The 21,991-nt window shown below is 38.4% G+C and overlaps 2 protein-coding genes across 8 annotated transcripts in view; one reads left to right on the top strand and one right to left on the bottom strand.

Moving 5' to 3' along the window:
- CSPP1 (centrosome and spindle pole associated protein 1) overlaps positions 1–4,305 on the bottom strand; it is a 79,223-nt gene extending 74,918 nt beyond the window's left edge. For 2 of the 7 annotated variants that reach the window (XM_088131007.1, XM_088131006.1), the window contains exons 1-2: positions 4,025–4,296; positions 2,727–3,539 (exon numbers count right to left, since the gene is read on the bottom strand). The gene's annotated coding sequence lies outside the window, so the exon portion shown is untranslated. Of the gene's footprint in view, positions 1–2,726; positions 3,540–4,024 lie in introns of all 7 variants that reach the window. The other 5 variants (XR_015794102.1, XR_015794101.1, XM_088131005.1 and 2 more) reach the window with 5 other exon arrangements.
- A 173-nt stretch (positions 4,306–4,478) lies between these two features.
- On the top strand, positions 4,479–19,637 carry COPS5 (COP9 signalosome subunit 5). The gene is made up of 8 exons (XM_007429620.4): positions 4,479–4,755; positions 7,941–8,175; positions 8,945–9,073; positions 11,400–11,465; positions 12,451–12,536; positions 13,428–13,539; positions 17,005–17,153; positions 19,255–19,637. The coding sequence occupies exons 1-8, from the start codon at positions 4,604–4,606 to the stop codon at positions 19,337–19,339; spliced, it is 1,014 nt and encodes a 337-aa protein (XP_007429682.1). The 5' UTR covers positions 4,479–4,603; the 3' UTR covers positions 19,340–19,637.
- The last annotated feature ends 2,354 nt before the right edge of the window (positions 19,638–21,991 follow it).

The raw sequence follows: 21,991 nt of genomic DNA, 5'->3' as shown, positions 1-21,991 counted from the left end.
AAAATGTTGATAAGTAACAACAGGCCTAGCATTGGCACTGCACACAATATCTCATTAGTTGGACAGGGAAATTTCAATGAGCACTCCTTGAACATGGTTTTCAAGCCAGCACTAAATCCACCTATCAAACAGGCCATCCAGCCCATGATTAAGTACAGTGGTACCTCGGGTTACAAACGCCTCTGTTAACGAACTTTTCGGGTTACGACCAGCTCCGGCCGCAAAAATTTACCTCGGTTTGCAAACTCCACCTCAAGTTACGAACCGGATCCGCAGCCATTTTCCCTCCCGTGACACGGTCCGCGGCCATTTTTCCACCCCTGACACGTGGTCCACGGCCATTTTTCTGCCCGACACGTGGTCCGCGGCCATTTTCCACCCCTGACACGTGGTCCGCGGCCATTTTTCCACCCCTGACACGTGGTCCGTGGCCATTTTTCTGCCCCTGATACATGGTCCGTGGCCATTTTCCGCCCCTGACACGTGGTCGTAGGGAGGGGGACTCTCCCTCCAAGCAATAGCCGCCTCCCTGTCCTCCACGCCAGAACGGATTAACGGTAATTACACTGAACCTTATGGGGAAATTTGCTTCGGGTTACGACCAATTCAGGGTGCGACCAGAGTCACGGAATGAATTAAGTTCATAAACCGAGGTTCCACTGTACTTGAATCAGAGTTTTATGGGATTCTTCTTCAAATTATTTGTTAAAATCAAATTATGCACATAATACCCATAATCTACTAAGGCCGGGGTTCCCAAACTGTGGGTTGCAATTCCCCAGGGGTCATAAGCAATTTAGAAAAGGGTCACATTTTTTTTTTAATGTTGATCAAGTTTGTGCAAATAAAGTGGGAGTTCTTTCAAAACTTTTTCGTGCTTTCTCTGAGCACACCCACTGTGGGTTTGTTCAAGCAAAGCAGGAAGCAAAGCCCAGAGTTAATTTTAAGAGATGGCTAGGCTTAAGGGTCTAGCTTCTGTCAAAACTATCTGCCAATCACAATAGTTTTGTTTATTTTTTAGTTTTATTCATGATGGAGTTGCACAAATTCATGTATTATTTTAGAAGATCACAGTACTGCAGACTTTGAGAGAACCCCTACATTTACAGAAGATACCAAATCAAACATGAGGTAAAATTAGTTTATCGAGATGCATTCTTGACAAACCCATACTTATTTCTAATAATTATTCCACTGTTTTCAGTATGTTTACAGATTAACCACTTGGTGATCTCCTCTAGAGTCCTCCAAGCAACAGCAGACTGAATGGTCTGTACTTTCCTAAGGACAATATTTCCCCTTCTCTAGTACTGTACTCCCATAATTCATCCATTTTCCAGGATTTCTCAAAGATAATGAACAAAGGTTTGCTCAGATCATCAACAAGCTCCCTCAGTACTCTATATTGCAAACAATGCATGGGAGATTTGAATTCGATCAAAGTCAAGAGATAGTTTCTGCTTACATTCTTTGAAGCTACAGTACAAGGCACAGTAACTGAGTAACTCTCATTGCACTATATAGTGTTTTCTTAGAAGGAAACATATTTAGAATTTCATGATAACATTGTTTTGATTATTCATGACACAAATTCATGAATCTTGATCTTAAATGCATCGTGTATTGTGTGTGTGTGTGTGTGTGTGTGTATACAGACATATACATACATATGTGCATTTGTGTGTCTATAAGCATGTTTTTATGGCCTTATAACTTCATAAATCATCTTCCTGTATTTTTCTTCTTTAAACCCAAGCATCACATAAAAATGGTCTATCCAACCACTCTAGTACAAAAGTACAAACTTTCCCTCAAAATGTTTTGATGATCCCACAGGCCTATGAGGTGAAAGGGGCAAAGCCCTGCAAACAATATTTTCAATTGCAGCTGCCGTTTTATGGGATTGCTTCCCTCTCAAGATTAAGTTAGCAAATTCACTATTAGCCTTTGGAAAAAGGTTGAATGAATTTCCCAAAAGAATTCACATTTGGAGAATGACGACTATCACCACTGTATTTGCATTTTTGTATTTGTATTTGCATTACTTGTATTTTTACATCTGATTCATTTTATCCTGATGGTCTTATTGCTAAATGTTTTATAGTTTCATGATGCAACTCACTAGGAGTCAACATGGATTCCAGCAGTACAGAACTACAGTAAATAAATAACCAGAAGCTACAGATACCTGAAATCAGAAATATCTTATAAACCCAGAGAAAACGATACAGACAAAGCGAGCCACTCGGAGTTGAAAGAGAAGCTGAAACAACAGCTTGAAGTTTCCACGAGTCTGTCGCTTTAAGAAGCCGGACGGCGTTGTTAGGCAACCAAAGTACAACAAAACCTGCGGCCTCCAAAGAGCCTGGGTGAAAGCAGACCACGCAGTGTCTCCATCGGCACCCCAGTTTCTTAGGCGAACGTTTGGACTTAAAGGGGCAATTCTACGCCCACCCCAACCGAAGGGGTCCCTCGGGCGCTTCTGCCAGCCTTCTCCAAACCCCTACGGGATATGCAAAGGAGCTCCCTTCATCCCCGGGCTGCCTGCTACTTCGGGTCGATATTTAACCCTTCCCCATGCGGGGGAGGGGGTGGCGGAAAAGAGAAACGGGCTTTCTCGGCGCACGCTTGCACCCGCCAGCCCTCGTCAGCATGAGACTTCCCCGGGGCTGGAGCAGGACGCGTCTCGCGGCCAGTCTTCGGAACTGTCCTCGCCCGAAGCTCACCTCGTCTGCCGCCCGCTGCAGAGGCCCAGGCGCCCGCGGGTGGTCCAGCAGCGGCTCCCGCCGATTTTCCCCGGTCTCAACCGAAGCCTCTCACAGCGCTCCGCCCTCTCAGGGAGGAACCGAAAAAGCAGGGGGGTATGCTGTGTGCCAACGGCGCCCTCTACTGCCTGGAGTCAAAAGGGCAGCCGGAGTTGTGAGAGGTGGCAGAGGAAATACTGTCTCGTGTTGTGTTACGGAAATGATGCGTCTTTTGGGCAGGCTCTAATGTTTGCAGCTGTCGCGTACTCTGTGCAAGCTCAGAAACCCCCCCCCCGCCAAAACGCAGAGCAGACCTCCCAACACCTCTTTTGGGTGTGTCTGTTTGTGTCTTCGAGTTAGTCTTGACTCCTGGCAACTGCCTGGATTAGTCCCTGCAGTTTTCTTGGCAAGATTTCAGAAGTGGTTTGCCATTGCCTCCTTTCTAGGGCTGAGAGAGAGTGACTGGCCCAAGGTCACCCAGCTGCCTTTATGCCTAAAGTGGAACTAGAACTCACAGTCTCCTGGTTTCTAGCCTGCTGCCTTAACCACTACACCAAACTGGCTCTACACTGGCTAGATGAAAGTGAAAAAACAGTGTTTTCCTGGACACTTCATTAGCCAAGGACTTTGTGAGAAGAGTGGCTACCACTGCTCAGCCTATGGTCTGTCACCTCAAAGCGCTGCAGTGCTACTGTAGGATGTGAGAGTGGGTTGCAGACATGCAATGTAGGCTCTGATCAGGCGCTGAGATCTTCCAGATTGTAACCAGCTGGCACGGAGAAATATGTTGATTCCCTTCAAAAAACATAAATAAAAGCAAACAGGTTCCTTGGAAGAAAGCTGAAAGCCAGGTCCGAATGTGTTCGATTTTTTTTATCTTAAAATAAATGAGGCTGAATACACCAAGTGCTAACAGCAGGGATGGTGCAGACATAAAAACCTAAGTCAAAATATGATAGTTATTATGATAACAGGAAGAAGTTAGCTGGCTTATTATATCAAAAAGGCTAGCTTATTTTGAGGCACTCTGTATAACTTAAAAAAAAAAAAAGCTAAGTAATTATCTGGGATAAGGACCAGGAATATTTTAGAGCAGAATAAGTGGAAACATACTCTCCATAAGTGTTAATGCACTTATGCACCTAATGCATCTACAATGCACAAATTCCACCCAGCAGGGCCAACAATTCTTCTAGTCTCAACACATCTGGAAGGCATCAAATTTGGGAAGACTGTTGTCTCATTTAGATATCGATATAGCTAAAATGTATAACAATTACCAAATCACATTTGCCGCAGCTTTTCGATGACGTATGTGACGTAAACTTTCAAAGTCCGTTCCGCGTGTGTTCTTTCTTCGCCGCTATGCCGTCATCAGCCAGTCCGGTATCTAAATACAGTGGGGAAAGGCTATCACCAGAGAACAGGGATCTCCTAGATCAGCGTTTCTCGAATTCAGCAACTTTAAGACGTGTGGACTTTAAGTGCCGGGCTTCCCCGGAAATGGCATGCTGGCTGGGGAATTCTGGGAGTTGAAGTCAATACATCTGAAAATCGCTGAGGTTGAGAAACACTGTCTTGGGTGGCCTGGTGCTTCTCCCGGACAGACGCTTGGCGCGCGGAGTAAACGAAAAGGGAGGACAGCCCCGGTTCTTGGGAGGCTAATTCCACCGCTTCCCGTGAGGGGGCAAGCTGGCTCGAGGCTCCGCGGAGCGGGCGGAACCATTTCCCAGGAACGACTGCTCCCTCTCACTTCCGGTTTGCGCTGTCCGGCGGCGGACCGAGAGGTTCCTCCTGCCCGAGGCGCTTCATCGGGAACCAGAGCCTGCTTTGGCTCGGCCTCCTGAGAAGCCGGTGAAATGGCGACTGCCGGCCCTTCGGGGAGCGGGATGGCCCAGAAGACGTGGGAGCTGGCTAACAACATGCAGGAGGCACAGAGCATCGATGAGATTTACAAGTATGACCGCAAACAGCAACAAGAGATCCTGGCGGCCAAGCCATGGACCAAGGAGTAAGTGGGTGTGTGGATGATAGGAAGACCCGCCGCCTCTGCCTTCCTCGCTCTCCGACTTGGTTCTGAGAGTTCGGCCGGGTGCCGAGCCTGCTGCCTGGTCCCGCGGCTAGGAAAAGGGGCCGGTGCAGCAGTGATGGTGCACTTGCCCCAGAGGTGGCCTGATGACAGGCGGATCTGAAGGGGTGGGGAGGTTGGAAACCCGGTCCCAGAGAAGATTGCATTGCTCAGGGCAAGTGATTAGCTGGGTATAGGAGTGAGGGATTTAAACTTAAGTACGGAGATGGAAGTTTGGATTTTGGAGATCCTAGGGAGGTAGAAATAATAGGGCTTGGCACTCACATGGATGTTAGCAGATAGCAGAAAATGATACCAGAGATGAACCCAAGGAAAGTGAAGTGAAGATGGAATTACATTGGGTAAAGAGAGGCATGCATACTAGAGGATTGTAGTTGTCAGCATCGAGCAAATGCTGACAACTAATGGTATGTCTACTATGTTTTAATAATGTGTAGTTTTTTACTTGCTAACCCATGTATTTGGGTCTTTCCCCTCTTGTCTGTAACCATGGCGCAAACATGCCCTGGCAACCTCTTTGCCTGTTTCTGCAACATTTCCTTCATCTCATCCCTTGCCCGTGAGTGAGACAGGCCTAAGCTGTCCTGTTCCTGTTATGAAGTACTATTTTCTTCCTTAAGCCAGCAGCAACCTGCAGCAGTTCCAAAGTGTAGAAAATGTGATGCACTTTGCTGATTATTCTGTCTGCAGAGCATCAGATGACTCACAGAGAGAGGCTCTTTCAAAGTCACAGTTCTCCACAGTCTTCTATTTCTCCTTAGGCACGAGTCTTTAACTCAAATAGCCATGAGTGCTGAATTAACCCAAGGGCCATAGCACTGAAGCCATTTCATACATTCATACACATGCCTCTAGTAATTTAAAAATAAGGAAAATGAAGGATACTATAGCATGCCGTTAGATATAAATTTATTAAATAAAAATATTATGAAACAGAGATATTTCATTTAGACAGCTGACAGTGTCTGTCATTCACTGGAATAATATTTGGTCATGATGATTGAGTTGCTACACAATATTTTTTCAAGTTATCTAGCATGATATAATCTAGGAAACCCATCCTATTAAGAATGCCCAAATCCTGCTTTTCTCTTTCCTCTCTCTCCTTGCTGAGCAGAGAGGTCTTCTTCGGAGTTCTTCTCATTTGCTTTCCCTTCTCTTTCACTGCTTTAACAGTTATTCCTTTCTTTGCCTCTCCTTCCCTCCTTGCCCAGCATAGAGACCCTTGCAGAGGGGCAGCAAACCCTGATCTCCTTCTTATCTGCCTCTTCCTTTTCTCCCTAAAGCAGCTCAAGCCTTCTGGCCAATATTTCTTGCCCAAGCTTCAGATCTCCACTGCCTCTGCTCAGAGAGCCTGGTGCCACCTCAGCAGTAGCACCCTGTCATAGAGTTCAAGGCTTTTGATTTAACTTGAAAGGCTTCACACACTTTTTAAAATAATATTCAGATGAGCAGTTAAAGATTCCCAGAGTATGTTCAGCACAGTCTGGCCAGCTGCACAACTTGGCCAACCAGACCCCACTTTTGCTGAGGGACTCATGGTGTTTCGCTCAGTGGGTTGTGAGGTTGCTGTCAGGCCACACCTCTTCTTAAAGCAACTCATGTAGCCTAGCCTACACATTTACACAATGCTGCCAGCAAGCACACTTAGAGATCAGCAAGCCAAAACAGAGGCAAGATGGGGATTGGCAATAAGATTGCATACTTTATGCCTATATAAAGTCATCTTGAGAATAGGACAGAACACTTTATTTCAGCAGTGCAAAAAGACCTTTATTTAATATGTTTTTGGAGGTAATATACACAAACATTTTTGTATGTATCCACATATAATATGAAGGCATAACATATTAATATATAAAAGACTGCAGGATATGGCCTGTGTTGGGAGGAAGGAAGGAATTCACAGTTTTTTAGAGGTAATTCTATAGGTTAGGTATCTGAATAGTTCTTAAATTAAGCAGTGCTTTGAACCAAACTTCCCACATCCACACCATGCACAATATTATTATATAGCTTATCTATTGAATTATGAGACAAAGTTATTTTGTGGTGTTGCAATCTAGTTCTATTTTATTTATTTAAAATAAAAACCTGCAGCCTGCATCAATGTTGTCAGCATGCTTACGAGAAAGATACAGACTACAAATATATACAATATAGCCATAAAATGTGTTACAGCCTATATGAAATTACTTAAGTGAGGAACAGTAAAAAGGCTAAGGATAATAAAAAGATACTCATTTTATGAAAAAAATGACATCAGTGCTGGATCCAAACATATTTCCAGAGAGCACATTCAGTAGATAGGGAGTTGTTCCAGGGAAGACCCTGCTGCGTCCCATACATGTGAGCAGATGGTAAGTTAAATCATTATATAATCCATGGTCAGGTAATGCCGTTATTAGGACTATGTAAATATACACAAAATGGCTTATCTTGGGATCATCACCCAAAATATTACAAAGGGGGAAGGACAGGAAGTTTATATAATGTTGAAAACATGAACTCTGCATAGTTAGAGTCTTATGATGGAGTGAAAGAGAAAGGCTTATATGTAAAATAGGCTAGGCTTTACCAGATGTCATACAGATTTTAGGCTATACCAAGAGCTGTTGGGACAAACAAATACATCATAACTGATTCCCTGTTTTTAGGTAGATAGAGTTTAGATATTATTCAAATTTGTCTCCAGCCCTAGGTAAAGCATGCTGATTCCTTGATAAATAGAGAAGAAAAATATTAACACATGTGGCAGGGTAATAACCCTCAGAGAGTAAAGGTGTTGGTTATTTATCATGTTTATAATTTCAGAATTGTCAGACTTCATTTTCTGAGTGTCCACCTCCAGTTATGCTATCTGTAACACCTCAACTATCAAAGTATTCTAGAGATTTCAAAAGCTTGTTCACACTTTTGTGTATGTTTAATTTGTTCTCTTAATGGTGGATTTTTATTTTTTCTTATGACCTAAATGACCTAAAATGGGTTGATGATTTTATGTCTAATTGAGCAGTTATGCTTAAATAAAGTATTTGTATTTTTCTTATTTTCTTTTCTATAATAATTCCATTGCATTTTTAAGATCTTTGGTCTTTTCCTTGTAGCCATCATTATTTCAAGTACTGCAAGATCTCTGCTCTGGCTCTTCTGAAGATGGTCATGCATGCTAGATCAGGAGGCAACTTGGAGGTGATGGGCTTAATGCTTGGGAAAGTAGATGGTGAAACAATGATCATCATGGACAGTTTTGCTTTACCAGTAGAAGGCACTGAAACCAGAGTTAACGCCCAGGCTGCTGCATATGAATACATGGCTGCATATATTGAAAATGCAAAGCAGGTGAAAAAAGAAGATAAGCTTCCATTTTAGCAATTTAACATTAACTAAAGTCATTTGAATTCAGTTGTGGACCTGGAGACACTTGGATGATAATCTTTAAATTGAGCATGCCTTGCCCTTGAACTCAACCTAATATCAGGTCAATCAAACTGAATTCAGAGAAGTCTTTTCTTAGCTTCCTCATAAAAGAGCTATGCAATTTCTTATATTTCTGTTATCTTTTTAGAGATGTTCTTTCCACTGATTTTCTCCTTTTTATGTATATCAATTGTTCTAGGAATTTGGGAAAATAGGCATCAGTTTTTCCAATTAATTTCTGTACAGTACTTAAATATAGTATCATATATAACTTTGCTGTGCTTTGAAGATTCCTGGAGGCATTTGCTTGGCTATCTGCTTTATGGGGGGAGGAGGAAGGGAAAATGCTGAAATACATGAACATTTTTCCTGATTTCACATGTCACACTAAGCCATATGGTTTGTTTGTGCCTTAGCCATAACACTAAACATTGTGGCTTATGACCAGTGGTTTGTGGCTTAGCATGTTGAGCATGGACACAGTCGTAATGGTTCATCAGCAGTCATGTTTTAAATAAGTTCTGGTTGTGTTTGAGCCAACATAGCTCTTACTCACAATATACTGTATTGCCATTTTGGAATAAAATCTGCAGTTTGCTAACTATCCAAAAGAGGGAGTGGTTACATTGATTAAATGTCTTCTGAACAATGTGCTCTCTTTCCTTCTCTCCCTTTTTGTACTTTTGATTAGGTTGGCCGTCTAGAAAATGCAATTGGATGGTATCACAGCCACCCTGGCTATGGCTGTTGGCTTTCAGGAATTGATGTCAGTACACAGATGCTTAATCAGCAATTTCAAGAACCATTTGTAGCTGTGGTTGTGAGTATATTAGAACTTGTGAACTAAACGCTAAAAAGGGTTTGACAGCCAATTTCTGTTGTATCGTGTAAACAATGGATTTTCTTTTTGTTTTTATGCACTCATCTGAATGTTATTTTAAAAAGTCAGTGAAGCTTTTCAAATTAAATCAGTATAAGAACTAGAAACGTTAAACTGATTGTATTCAACTCAATACAGTGTTTGTTAAGATTACTTCCTAATGCTGGAAAAGTTATAGTTCAGAGTTAGCTAAGGTTAATGAAGATGCCAAGAACACAAGACTTCGTTAGCTGTAACACCTTGATTTCAGCAAAGCATGAATCAAATGTACCCAATGACACTATGATTACCAAGCTAGTTAAATATGGGCTATATAGAATAACAATTAAATGGATATACCCCTGGCTCAAAGATTGCACTCAAAGAGTGATGGTTCCTCATCAAATTGAGCTGAAGTTTCCAGTGAGGTGCCATAAAATTCAGTCCAGCGTCCTATACTCTTTAACAATTTTTATTCATGATCTGGATGAAAAAGTGAAAGGAATACTCATCAGATTTGCAGATGACACAAATTAGGTGGGTCAGTTAATACCCTAGAACACAAGACAAAATTCAAAACAATCCTTATCACTGTGCAGAAAATAACAATATAAAATTAAACAGACATACATTAACAGAGAAATATAACAAAATTCTTCACAGAATTCACTGAAACAGAATTAAAATGAAATAATTATTTTTGGAATAATAATTGATTACAAACTAAAGGGCTACACAAAAGGTTAATGCAACGTTAGGTTGCATCAACTGAAATACAACAATTTCCTAGGCATAACATATCTGAACCGCAAACATCCAGATGGCAACAAAGAAATATAAGGAACTCTGACTCTTCTCTGCTTTCTACTGGTCATCCAGATTTTTGCAACCCAAATAATCCCTGTAGCAGTTAAAGTAACTTTTTTCTCATTAATGGCAGCAAAAAAGCACCATTGTTTCATCAGGATTGCTGAGGAATGAGGTTGAGGCTTTCTTCTTAGTGATCTTGCTGCACTGAAGCAGCGCTTCCCAGGGGCCTCTCAATAAGCTGTTTGCAACCTGCCAAGATTTATTTCCCTAACAGACCATAAAACATTTGATAGTAGGCTTGCCAAGGAGTAGTGTTCCCCAACACTACTGTGATCTCCAACAGCCAGTCAAATGACTAGTTATTAGAATATTGAAAACATGATGGGCTATGGAATAGCACTTCATGGCAGCCATCAAACAGTTGAGCTCCTGGGCATATGGGTAAAGCAGGAATATTGGGGAAAATTGGCTGTGAGAATAGACAAGCATCTATGGCAGACTGCAGAGGAGGCCACAAATATCTATCCATGAGTTACTTATCTCTGATTTTGCAAGCCATATTCAAAGGAATAGTTTCATGGCTTAATAGGCCATGAATATAAACATATTCATGTTTATATTAAATAGTACAAAAGTTAAAAAAAATACTTGGCTTTCTATTAAAAATACAGTTTCCTAATTCATAGTAATATTCCTTTCCTAGTTATATCACCTCCTCCAAAGAATATATAATAGCTACTTCCTCTATGCAAAGCAGCACCAAGAATAATTATTTGTAATTCCTCTCCCTCCCTATGATTACATTGCAATTCCCCTGAAGGGAAAAGGTTTTGTTCTTTTCGCTAATATATGTGAAAAGATCAAGAGGCAGACTGCATTGTTTCATATAAAGCTGTTTATATAAAAGCTGTTAGTGTGGGTCAGTATGCAGTTTGCAGCAAATAATGTCTGAAAATGGGCTTTCAGCAAAGCATTTTTCTCAAAGTATTCTGCAGTCAAATAACAGAAGTAGTTTAAATGTCTACCTTTTATATTATTATAAGCATTCAGAGTTGATAAGATTTTAGCTCATAATAATGGGAAGTAATTTTTGTTCATTTAGTAAATTGAATATTCATTTGTAGCTGCAATTAAGATTACTAATTTCATGTTAATACAGAGAAGAGAATTTTAAAAGGGAGATTTCAAACTTGTATTATGCGAATAGAAACACATGGCATTTATCATTTAGCCATTTTTCACTGCTTTGTGAATATCATAATCTAAATAGAGAGTTTTTTATTTTCTGATTTCTTTTATGACATTATACTTTTTATTTTTGTACTTTTTACAGTGTATATATCAAAATGCATAGACATATTTTGGACAACTCTTGATTCCTTTTTTTTAAATAAAATTATAAATTATATGTAAAAATAATATTTAACTGCTTTTTAGGAATGCATTGTATATATTAACTTCTGAATACATTTTACAGATTGATCCAACAAGGACAATATCTGCAGGAAAAGTAAATCTTGGAGCTTTTAGGACGTATCCTAAGGTAATAATAATATAAGCAAAGTTACATAAATTGGTAATCAAGTAAATGAATGGCAAATACTACAAGTGCTACAAAGTTATATCATATCCATGGTTTAGCAAGGCTTTGAATCAGTAGTTAAACTCATACAGTTGAATACAGTGAGATAATTCTGCTGATGAAAAGCCATCTACCAGCGGAACAAACGGATAACCTACTCATTTCCTCTATTTGAAATCCCAATGCATAAGCAGGTTTGCTTATATAACATTGGATTTAGCCCATAATAAGCCATTGTTTTTATTTATATTCTTAAGCTTCCAAAAGTACAACATTATATTGCAGAAGGAGATAATTATATAGAAGTTTAGAATAGAGCTGTGTAACATTTTCACAGGATAATCTATTTGGGACCACGACACATGTCAGTGGTATGTGAATAGTGGTAGGGTCATAGCTGAAAGTGACTAGTCACCATTCTCTGCTTTTTCTGTTGCGATTACCTAGCCTGATTTAGGAAATTTGTTTCTGTATCTAAAGTGTTTAAAATGTTCACAGAGGAAACAAAGATGTCCTCCTTAGAGGAAAGACAGATCAGACAAGCTGATGGAAAATCTGACTTACGTATTTAGGTTTTTGTTTGTTAAAAGTAGGTCTTTTTAGCCTTTTCAAATACATATGGTTTCTGCACTTGAGGGAAAGCACTTTGTCACTTAATTACTAACAAGGGCTAACACGGAAATTACAGAAGCACTTCTTTGTTGAGAGCAGTTGCAAGAATTGGGATTCTATCAGAATTTTCATACGAAAGAGAATATTCTTGGTCAGGAAACGTTGAGTGAAAATATCTATGCATTAGTATAAGTGTTTTAATTATAACATTCAAGTTGCCTCCTGAAAATATATAAACCTTCAAATGAAATAGAAATTGAACAAAGAATTAATACATTTATTTGATAGGGATTTGCTGTATTTCCGTTACTTCTTAGTATCTTTTATCTTTCAGGGCTACAAACCTCCTGATGAGGGCCCTTCTGAATATCAGACTATCCCACTTAATAAAATAGAAGATTTTGGAGTGCACTGTAAACAGTAAGACATTATCTCCTTATATAGTGGCTTTAGAATGTTCTCTAGTTTGGAAAGAAAAGTACAGCTGCTTGAAATTATCCAAATCCTGCAAATATATTGTGCTGTAGGTATGTGCATTATGTCTTTGCTTTGGAACAAAAAAAAAAACATATATGCATAATCAGTATGGCTTTCAATATGTTCAAGGAAGCTCTTTTGTCTAGGAAAATCTGATTTGCTGTGGTATGGTAGAAAATTTGGCCCAAACAATTTTGATGAAAAAGTGTTCAAGATCTTCCTCAATGACGATTTTGCTTAAGACTCCTATCTGTCAAGCAAACTAACCTCTCCCCTCCCATCCAATCTCTGGATTTTTCTGTAATTATAACTGAGCAACTGTGCACATGCACGCACGCATACACACACATACACACACACACACTTCCCTTTTTAAATCTGGGTATGATGCTACTTCAGTATCATTTTACAGAATATGATTTTGTGTGTGTGTGATTTTGAATATAAGCCTATTGAACAGAGTTTTGTGCAACTGTGGTGAAGGTGAAGAAAATGACAAAACGTAGAAAAACACATTTTATTTATTTCCTGTTTATTTTTTGGATTTTTTTCCTGATATATATATTATTTGCTACAAAATTCTTTGTATTTCCAGCAGGCTCTGGAATCAAGAAATTCCTCGCCTTTCTTTCCTCAGTTTTACCTAACTTTCCTCAGTCTCATGAAATGTTATTGACTCCATTAATAACATTTTTCTTGATCACATTAATGTACTCAATATTTGTGTATATAGAAGCATTTTTAAATATAATAAATTACCATCCATTCATGAACGTACTTTGAAAAGTGTTATATGTGTTTCTGTATAAACAATTTTTTTTTTTTATGAAACAGGTATTATGCCTTAGAAGTGTCCTATTTCAAATCCTCTTTGGATCGCAAGCTGCTTGAGCTTTTGTGGAACAAATATTGGGTGAACACTCTTAGTTCATCTAGTTTGCTTACTGTAAGTATTGTGGTACACCTGAATATATACAAGCAGATTGCTACCGAACTTAACACATAATCTTTGAAACACTCATCTGTGCCTATAAGCAGAAAGATAAAAGGACAAGATAAGGGGTTTCCTAAAATAGACTACAAAATATAGTAAGGTTTCAGTAGAAGAGAATATGTGTAGCTCAGGGTTGAACTCTGGAGTCCTTGGGGTTCTCTGAGCTTGGTTGTTTTCTTGCAAACATTTTGTTACCTGGGTAGGTAACATCTTCAGTACTAGAATGGAATGGGGTTTGCTCTCTCTTTATATACAGTGGCATGCCCTGCCAGTGTTGGTGGGGGTGTGGTTTTTGTTTTGTTTTATTTTTTTCCCCCTCTGGTAGTTCCTTGATTAGGGTATTGTTTACTGCTGATTGCATGTCTGGTGATAATCTTGGTGTTAATCTCTGCTTATCTGGGTGATGATTGCTGGTGAGGAGATGTTCTGGTCTTTTGTTTTCCTTTTTATGGTCTCTTTTGAATAGTGTGTAGATGTTGTTTATCTCTATGTGCCTGTTGATGGCTGCCTTGTCTGGATACCAAGCTTCCAGGAATCTGGAACCTGGGTCTTTTGGTTTGCTCAGAAACTACCAACAGACTACTACAACCACGTGGCATCTCCATAGCACACAAACCAACTAATGCCCTCCAAAACATCTTAAGCAAACCAAAAGACCCACTAGCCCAAGAAGAAAAAGCAGGAGTCATCTACAACATACAGTGTAAGGACTGTATCAACCACTATGTAGGATACACAGGCAGAAGGCTAGCAGAGTGCATCCATGAACACCAACTAGCAGTCAGAAGACACTATGAAAACTCCTTAATCTCACAACACGTGGACAGACTTAACCATAGGTTCAACTGGGAAACTGTCAGCATCTTAGACCAAGCTAAATCCAAAAATGTGAGGGAATTCCTGGAAGCTTGGTATTCAGACAAGGCAGCCATCAACAGGCACGCAGAGATAAACAACATCTACACACTATTCAAAAGAGACCAACAAAAGACCAGAATATCTCACCAGCAATCATCACCCAGATAAGCAGAGATTAACACCAAGATTTTCACCAGACATGCAATCAGCAGTAAACAATACAGTAATCAAGGAACTACCTAAGGGGGGAAAAAATAAAAAAATAAAACAAAACAAAACCCACACCCCACCAACACTGGCTGGGCATGCCACTGTATATAAAGAGAGAGCAAACCCCATTCCATTCTACCACTGAAGATGTTACCTAGTCAGGTAATGAAACATTTGCAAGAAAACAACCAAGCTCAGGGAACCCCAAGGACTCCACATACTAAGGTTTGGGGTGCTGCAGACCCATATTCATCAGTGCAATACAAAGTAGCATCAATTATGGAGAAAGCTCTGGAGAACACTTTTATATTGAACAACTGCCTCCCTTTCTAACATTCTGCATCTTTTCTTTGTTTAAGAAAGATTAAAATTCTGTTCTGCCCATCTATGCCAGATACCATCTGCCCTGCAGAAAGTTTTCCATCCTTTTCCATTAACTTTCTGCAACTCACAAAAAATACTCTGGAGAATTAGGAGACCCACTAGGGCAGATTTTTGTGGGGGGACAGACGTTGTGAGAGAAAGGAGAAATCAGGTCAGTTGTTCAAGTAGAATAGGTGAGGTGTGCAAGTAGAAATCCACTTGAATAATGATGGATGTAGTCTTCAATATTCCTGAATTGCCATGCAGTAATATAGCTGGATTTTCCTGAACCAGAGTAACTCTGAAAGAAATGAGTCAGTACTTGATTCCTATGAGTAACTGTTATTACCACTAAAGAAATACATACTGTAGTTTTTAATAATCTGAAAGTAAAGTTATAGTTTAGAAAGCTACTATAGAATAGATTAGGAAATTTAATGTTCTCATAAACTTTTACATTAGTTAAAATACTCAAATAAAATTCTATTTCAAAGAGGCAATACGGTACTGAAGTACCTCAGTAAAATTCAAAGCCAAGATGAATTAAAACAGTCTGGCATAGCATCCCTAGACTCAATACTCAATACCAGTTTATGTTACAAGAAGAAAACAAACATTAAAAATGACCATAATCTTGATAGCCAAATCCCACAAATTCACTGTGTCACAAGATTAAAAATAATAATACTAAAACATTTCTACTTATGACGTCATATGAAATAACATTATAGTATCCAATACTTGAAAAGATTATTGAGCCTTGAGTTAAAACATCTAAAGCAGGAATGGGCAATATTTTGGTGGTGAACAACTTCTTTTACCAATTTTTGGAAGGGTGAAATTTGAAGTGGGCAAGAATGATGCAGTGTGGATAGTCATAAGCCATGTACATGGGAGAACCAGGATTTTCTGGATAGTTTTACCCATAGGCTTTGGGGAGGCATTTGGAATTTTTCTTTGTTTTAGCACAGTAAGATTATTTGGGAAATCATGCTACAGTTTGATCCCTGTCTCAGGATTTGGGGGTGGGGGGCATGAAATCATGCTACCAATTTTCAGCAGCTGTGATTAGAATAGAGTAGGGGTTACCCCAAAAAAGTTCAGGCTTCAGCTTGCCCATCCTTGATCTAAAGCAGTGTTTTTCAAACTTGGCAACTTTAAGATGTGTGGACTTCAACTCCTAGAATCCCCCAGCCAGCATGAAGTCCACACATCTTAAAGTTGCCAAGTGTTAAAAACCCTGATCTAAAGCAAAGTAAGGCTACTGAATATTCTGTGATCTTAACCATGTTCTTTGATAGAAAAAAACAAACTTTGTCTCTCTAGTCAGTTGTTAATTAAATTACTCATTTCATAGCCAGTGAATAGTTCAGATTATATGCTTAATTTGTTCAATATCACCTTAATTTCCCTGACATGTACACACAAACATATTCTAATAGCATAAGTTTTAGCTCATTTGTGGTTACCATTAAATACAGATATGCAACAGTTTGGATCCAAAGCAGAAAAGGTGCTTCAGGCGGGGTGGGGGTATGCTTGCTTCATCTGTCAGCACCGTGCTTCTTTAAAGAGGTGCCAGCAGGAGCAGTGGGTGCCCCACACCTCCTCCAAAGCACCCTTCTGCTTTGGATCTGAACAACTGCACATTACTACCACTAAAACATGTAATTCTGTATTTAAAATTGGCTACTTGCTCAGCCCTAGCAGCATTTAATCAGCTTTGGTAGATCTTGAAAAAAACTGTTCAGGGATAAACCTGGTTAGAATTTGGATGGGAGACAATCAGACTAAACAGGATTGTAGCTTAGGCGGTGAAGTTGAAAAATACCCTGAAGGAAAGCAACGTCAAACTCCTATTGTTGCCAAAAAAATCTACATGGACATACCATAGACTTTAAATTTCATTAGCTTCTTTAGTATGGATTGTATTAAATAGCAGCATAGATGGAAGTTCTGTTCATGTTAAATATTTTTCAAATGCAGAATGCAGATTATACAACGGGGCAAGTATTTGATCTATCAGAAAAATTAGAGCAGTCAGAAGCTCAACTGGGACGAGGAAGCTTCATGCTGGGTTTAGAATCCCATGACAGAAAATCGGAGGACAAACTAGCCAAAGCAACAAGGGACAGGTGAGGTCATCTTTGAGGTTTTGGGTTAGGGATAAAATGCTTATTGTTAATTATGCCAGTTCTGTAATAGTGATGTTTGTAAGTTAAAAGATGATTGTCCTGCTTTCATTGTTGGGGGTAGAGTTAAGATATGAGCTATCATCTAATCAGTAATTTAAAAATTGTATGTAGATTTCATACTGTAATATTTAAGATAGGCTCCTGTGCATTTCTGCCAAATAGAAATTGCCAATTTCAGTGGTTATTTGTTTTTCTTTTTCAGCATTTGGAGCTCCTAGATATGACTATTCCATTTTATTTTCATATCAGCATGGGTTATAAAGCTAAATATATATGAAGAGAAACTGATAAAATAATTTTAATATTAAAAGGTTTATGAAAATAGGTTTATATATTGGGGAAATTGAGCCATTTTTCATTTTGGCAGCAGTCTGTGTTTCATGAGCTTTTGGGTGCATAGCTGATTGTTAATCCAAAAGGGGAGCTGAAAAGCCACTTCCGATGTGGAGTACTTTAACTTATTAAACTAATCATTTTTTATTTTAATATGAAGGATAGGAACCATCTCCAGCAGTTGTATTTTTATTTCCAATAGAGCTTTGAATACTGATTCTAACTTTCATGTGGTCTCAAGGCAGCTAGTACAGTGGTACCTCTAGTTACGAACGCCCCTCCTTACGAATTTTTCAAGATACAACCAGCTCCGGCCCCAAAAATTTACCTCTACTTGCGAACTCCACCTCTACTTACAAACCGGATCCGCGGCCATTTTCCCTGCTGCCACGCGGTCGCGGCTTCCTGTGGGCGAGATCGCAGTAGCAAGGAGACTTTCGGTGAGGCTTGTGGTGTGTTTTGTGGCGTTTGGAAGGTTTTTGTGGCGTTTGGAAGGTTTTGAGGTTTAAAAATAAAATGCATATGTTTCAGAACTGTTTAGCCGTATTTACATTGAACCTTATGGGGGAAATTTACCTCGGGGTGCGACCAAATTCGGAGGGCGGATTAGCCGTATTTACATTGAACCTTATGGGGAAATTTGCCTCATGGTGCGACCAAATTCGGAGGGCGGAACAGATTAACCGTATTTACATTGAACCTTATGGGAAACTTTACCTCGACTTGAGACCAACTCGAGTTGCAACCAGAGTCACAGAACGGATTAAGTTCATAACTAGAGGTACCACTGTATATGGATTCCATCCAATCACATGGTTTTAAGAATCTTAACTGTATAATGTAAACATATGCCTGACTAGTGTATGGAATGAAATTCCTGCTTTATCTAGCTTAGTACTGTCCATGGTCTAGCAGCAGCTCTCTAGACTTAAAATCATGTTTTTCTTAGTCTTGACTGGAAAAGCAAGTAATTGAACCTGGAATTGAACCTTTTTGAATGCAGCACATGTGTTCAGTATCTGAATTATAGCTCTTCAGATCTTCTCTGAAATATAGAATGTGTAGAGTATAATGAAAAGAAAATATTTGACATTTCAAGTAGTTTTTCACTAAATCATAATGTGGCTTGCTGGGTTTTAGTTTGGCATTATGTGTGAACCTGCCAATGTGATTTCTAAACCATAGTTGAAGTAAACCATGACTTAGCACAATGTACCTAGGCAGTGTACATAATGGTTTACAAATAATAGGAATCTGCCCCTATTACAAGGATTATTCATTGCAAATTTGACTTAAGAAAGCAACATCAAGGAAAATGAAAGAATGACTAAGTAGAGGAAGAATGTGATTATGTTGATTACATGTATTCAAGTTTAATTACAGAAGTTTGTTGGGACAATACTGTGTCCATGCATCTACATTAGGTACCTATATTATTATTCTAATAGCATAGTAGATAGAATGTTTTCTATATTGTAGTTTAGATGAGTCAGGTCCACAATATCTAGTTATATGTCTGCTTACAAAGAATGTTGAGTTTACCTTTTAATAGCTTTTGATTGTAAATACTGTACTTGCCTTTTCATAACTAGATGGTAACATCATTTATGGGGTTATGGACATGCTCCTAGGACATGTGAATAATTTGCAATATAATGACAGAAAACTGCACTCAGCCATTTAAATTTACTTTTTATTTTTCTCTCAGCTGCAAGACCACCATAGAAGCAATACATGGACTGATGTCTCAGGTTATTAAGGACAAGCTTTTTAATCAAATTAACATTGCCTGAAGTATATCACCAACTGATACATATCTTCAGGATAGAAAAGATATGTCTATTTGGACTAATTTCAGAACTGGAACTGGAGCCAGAATGGAAATTTTCAGTTGATTTGTAGTACTTTAAATCATCCTTGCCCACTTCTTTGCCTAATTTTAAGAACAAACTCTGAAATTTATTGTAGCTCTGTTCTTTACCCTAAGATTTTGCTGGTTGCTTCAAAAGAACAATAAATATATCTGTTTCTAGATGGTAGAAGTTTAGAATTTATCTTTGTCAGTCTGCAATAAAGATCTCTTAAAATGGCCAGCTGCTCTTTTTCTTTTCACTTTAATGTTATCAGTGATTTTCATTCCTTGTGGTGAATGTTGTGCTGAGCCAAAAACAAAACAAAAAAATAATTCCTCAACTGGGCCTACCAATCTGTACAATCTTCCCTGCAGTGCAAATCCTGCTCTTTCAGTGAGTCTATGACTTGGTTCACAGTTCTTCCTTAAAGTCAAACTTTTCTAATATATGCAGGTGGCAGCATATACCTGATTGTGGCTTATCTTGGAAACTGTGCAGGACTGGTCCTGGTTAGTATTTGGAAAGGAGAGCAGGTGCCTAAGAATTCCAGGGTTCTTGACTAGAATAGGAAATCAAAACAACATCCTGGAAGAATGCAATGGCATGAACCACTTCCATAATACTCTCAAGAAAACTGCATGGATGCAGTAACACGAATCAAGCTTAATTTGAGAGCGTCTTAGTCTATGTACACAAAATATAGGTGTTAAATTTGTGAATGCATTTTAATTGTGGTTTTCCTTGTAAGCTTGTGACATTATCCTGAATTTCTAGGCTAGTATTTCTGTGATAGCATTTAGTCACATCTGATGATTCCCATCCTCTGATGAGGTGTAGCACTCTGATTCTAATACTGAAATCATTCCCACACATCAAAATATCAGTCTATTTTTTGGTTCTTAGCACACCATGAACATAAGTAATTTCAGAACCTAAGGTGATATTGGTTCAGGAGAATCTCTCAATAAGAAAAATCCACATCTTGATTCAGCAAAGAAAACCTTTTCATAAGAAATGTTTAAAGGAAACAATATTCTTGGGGCATATGATCAGTTAAAAACCAGTATTTTCTTTAAGTTCCATTTTGCTTAATGAAAATGGGAGGAGTCATTTCCTAATATACAACTACTGTATTGGGAATTCAGCAAAATTAATGTATTTATCTTATTAACTGGTAAAATCTGTTGTATTATTAAATGAACTGATCAGTGCTACTTGAAAATGTAAAATTAAGTACAATTTGATTGGAGCATTACAGTGAAAAGAACCACCATTTTACATCATGGGTGTGATAGTTTTACAGTACATTTTCATAGACTAAAGTCATTCCTTTAAAATATGTTGGAAAAACATAAGAAGATTCCAACTTGAAGACTGTTCAAATGAAAAGCAGGGTACACATTATATAGTTCTTAAAAATAATCACAATATTGCTCAGTGCAAAAATATACTGTAATATAGTACAATCTTTTGAAAATAAACATAGAAGAAAGCCCCAATATTTGATACTCTCCACCAGAACATTTTTTAGTTTAAATGCAGTATGATGTAGAGGTAATGCACTTCAGGAAAACTGAATGATAAGATGCAGACATAGGAGTCCATAGTCTGCGCCGTGTCTAAATTCATTGTATAAACTTAAATTAAAACATAGTGTTTACCTTTTGGCATTCTTCTATATTTCTGGAATATTTAAAAGTTGCTTACAGTGCAATGGCACCTTTTGTGAACAAGAAGGTTGATGGGGGTGGAGCCAAGTAACATAAAACAGAACATTTTTAAGTATTAATGCAGATTCTTCATAGATTCATACTCTTACTCAGGAGTTATAGCTCCACTGATTTACTCATCAGGATTAATTTTACCATCTTGTCAACCCACCCCAATGAGTGTATACGTTAATTGCTTGATACAATTTCACAAGAAACTAGTTTCTTCGTGGTCTAGCTTATATAGACAATTTTATTCTAAGTTTGCATTGAAAATCCTATAGTAATTGTTTGTTAGTTCTAAAATATTAGTGCAATTTTTTTGAGAATGAGATGTTAAAATGCTTAAAAAGTTTTTTTAAAATGCCACCTCTTCTCCAACAAAGAATTAAACTGCGAAATAAATAAAGAAGCTAATATATGCAAATAAAAGAAAAACAATTAATTTAATTATTTCTTACAAATTTGCTTTGAGGATGAAAATATATTGTACTTTTGGAAATTATTATACACATTAATATAAAACCATTTTAAGACTTCCTATTCCTTTTTCCTTGGCTTAATTAGCAATTATAGGATTGATTGAAGTTGGCCCACTAAATTGCTGCGTACTTTGTGTGAGAGAAAACAAGAGCATCCATGTTAAAGCAGACCACAATGAGATCTTGTAACTTACAAGCAAGCCTACTAAATATGCAATCTTGACTTAGTATCTGATGTTTCACTTGAGTCCAGATTTAAACAAATAATTTTACTGGTTGTTATGAAAGAAAGGCATTTTCTGCTATACCACTTAAATAGTGTCAAGAAGAACTAATGAAGATATGTTTTGGAAGGGGGGTTCTTTTTTAAAAAATTGGGCTACGCATATATAAGGCTAATT

This window comes from Python bivittatus, unplaced genomic scaffold (assembly GCF_059951505.1).
Source record: "Python bivittatus isolate LINGU-HERP-01145 unplaced genomic scaffold, Pbiv_v1 ctg000840_np1212, whole genome shotgun sequence".
Classification (NCBI taxonomy): Eukaryota; Metazoa; Chordata; class Lepidosauria; order Squamata; family Pythonidae; genus Python; species Python bivittatus.
This window is presented reverse-complemented; position numbering and strand designations above follow the sequence as displayed.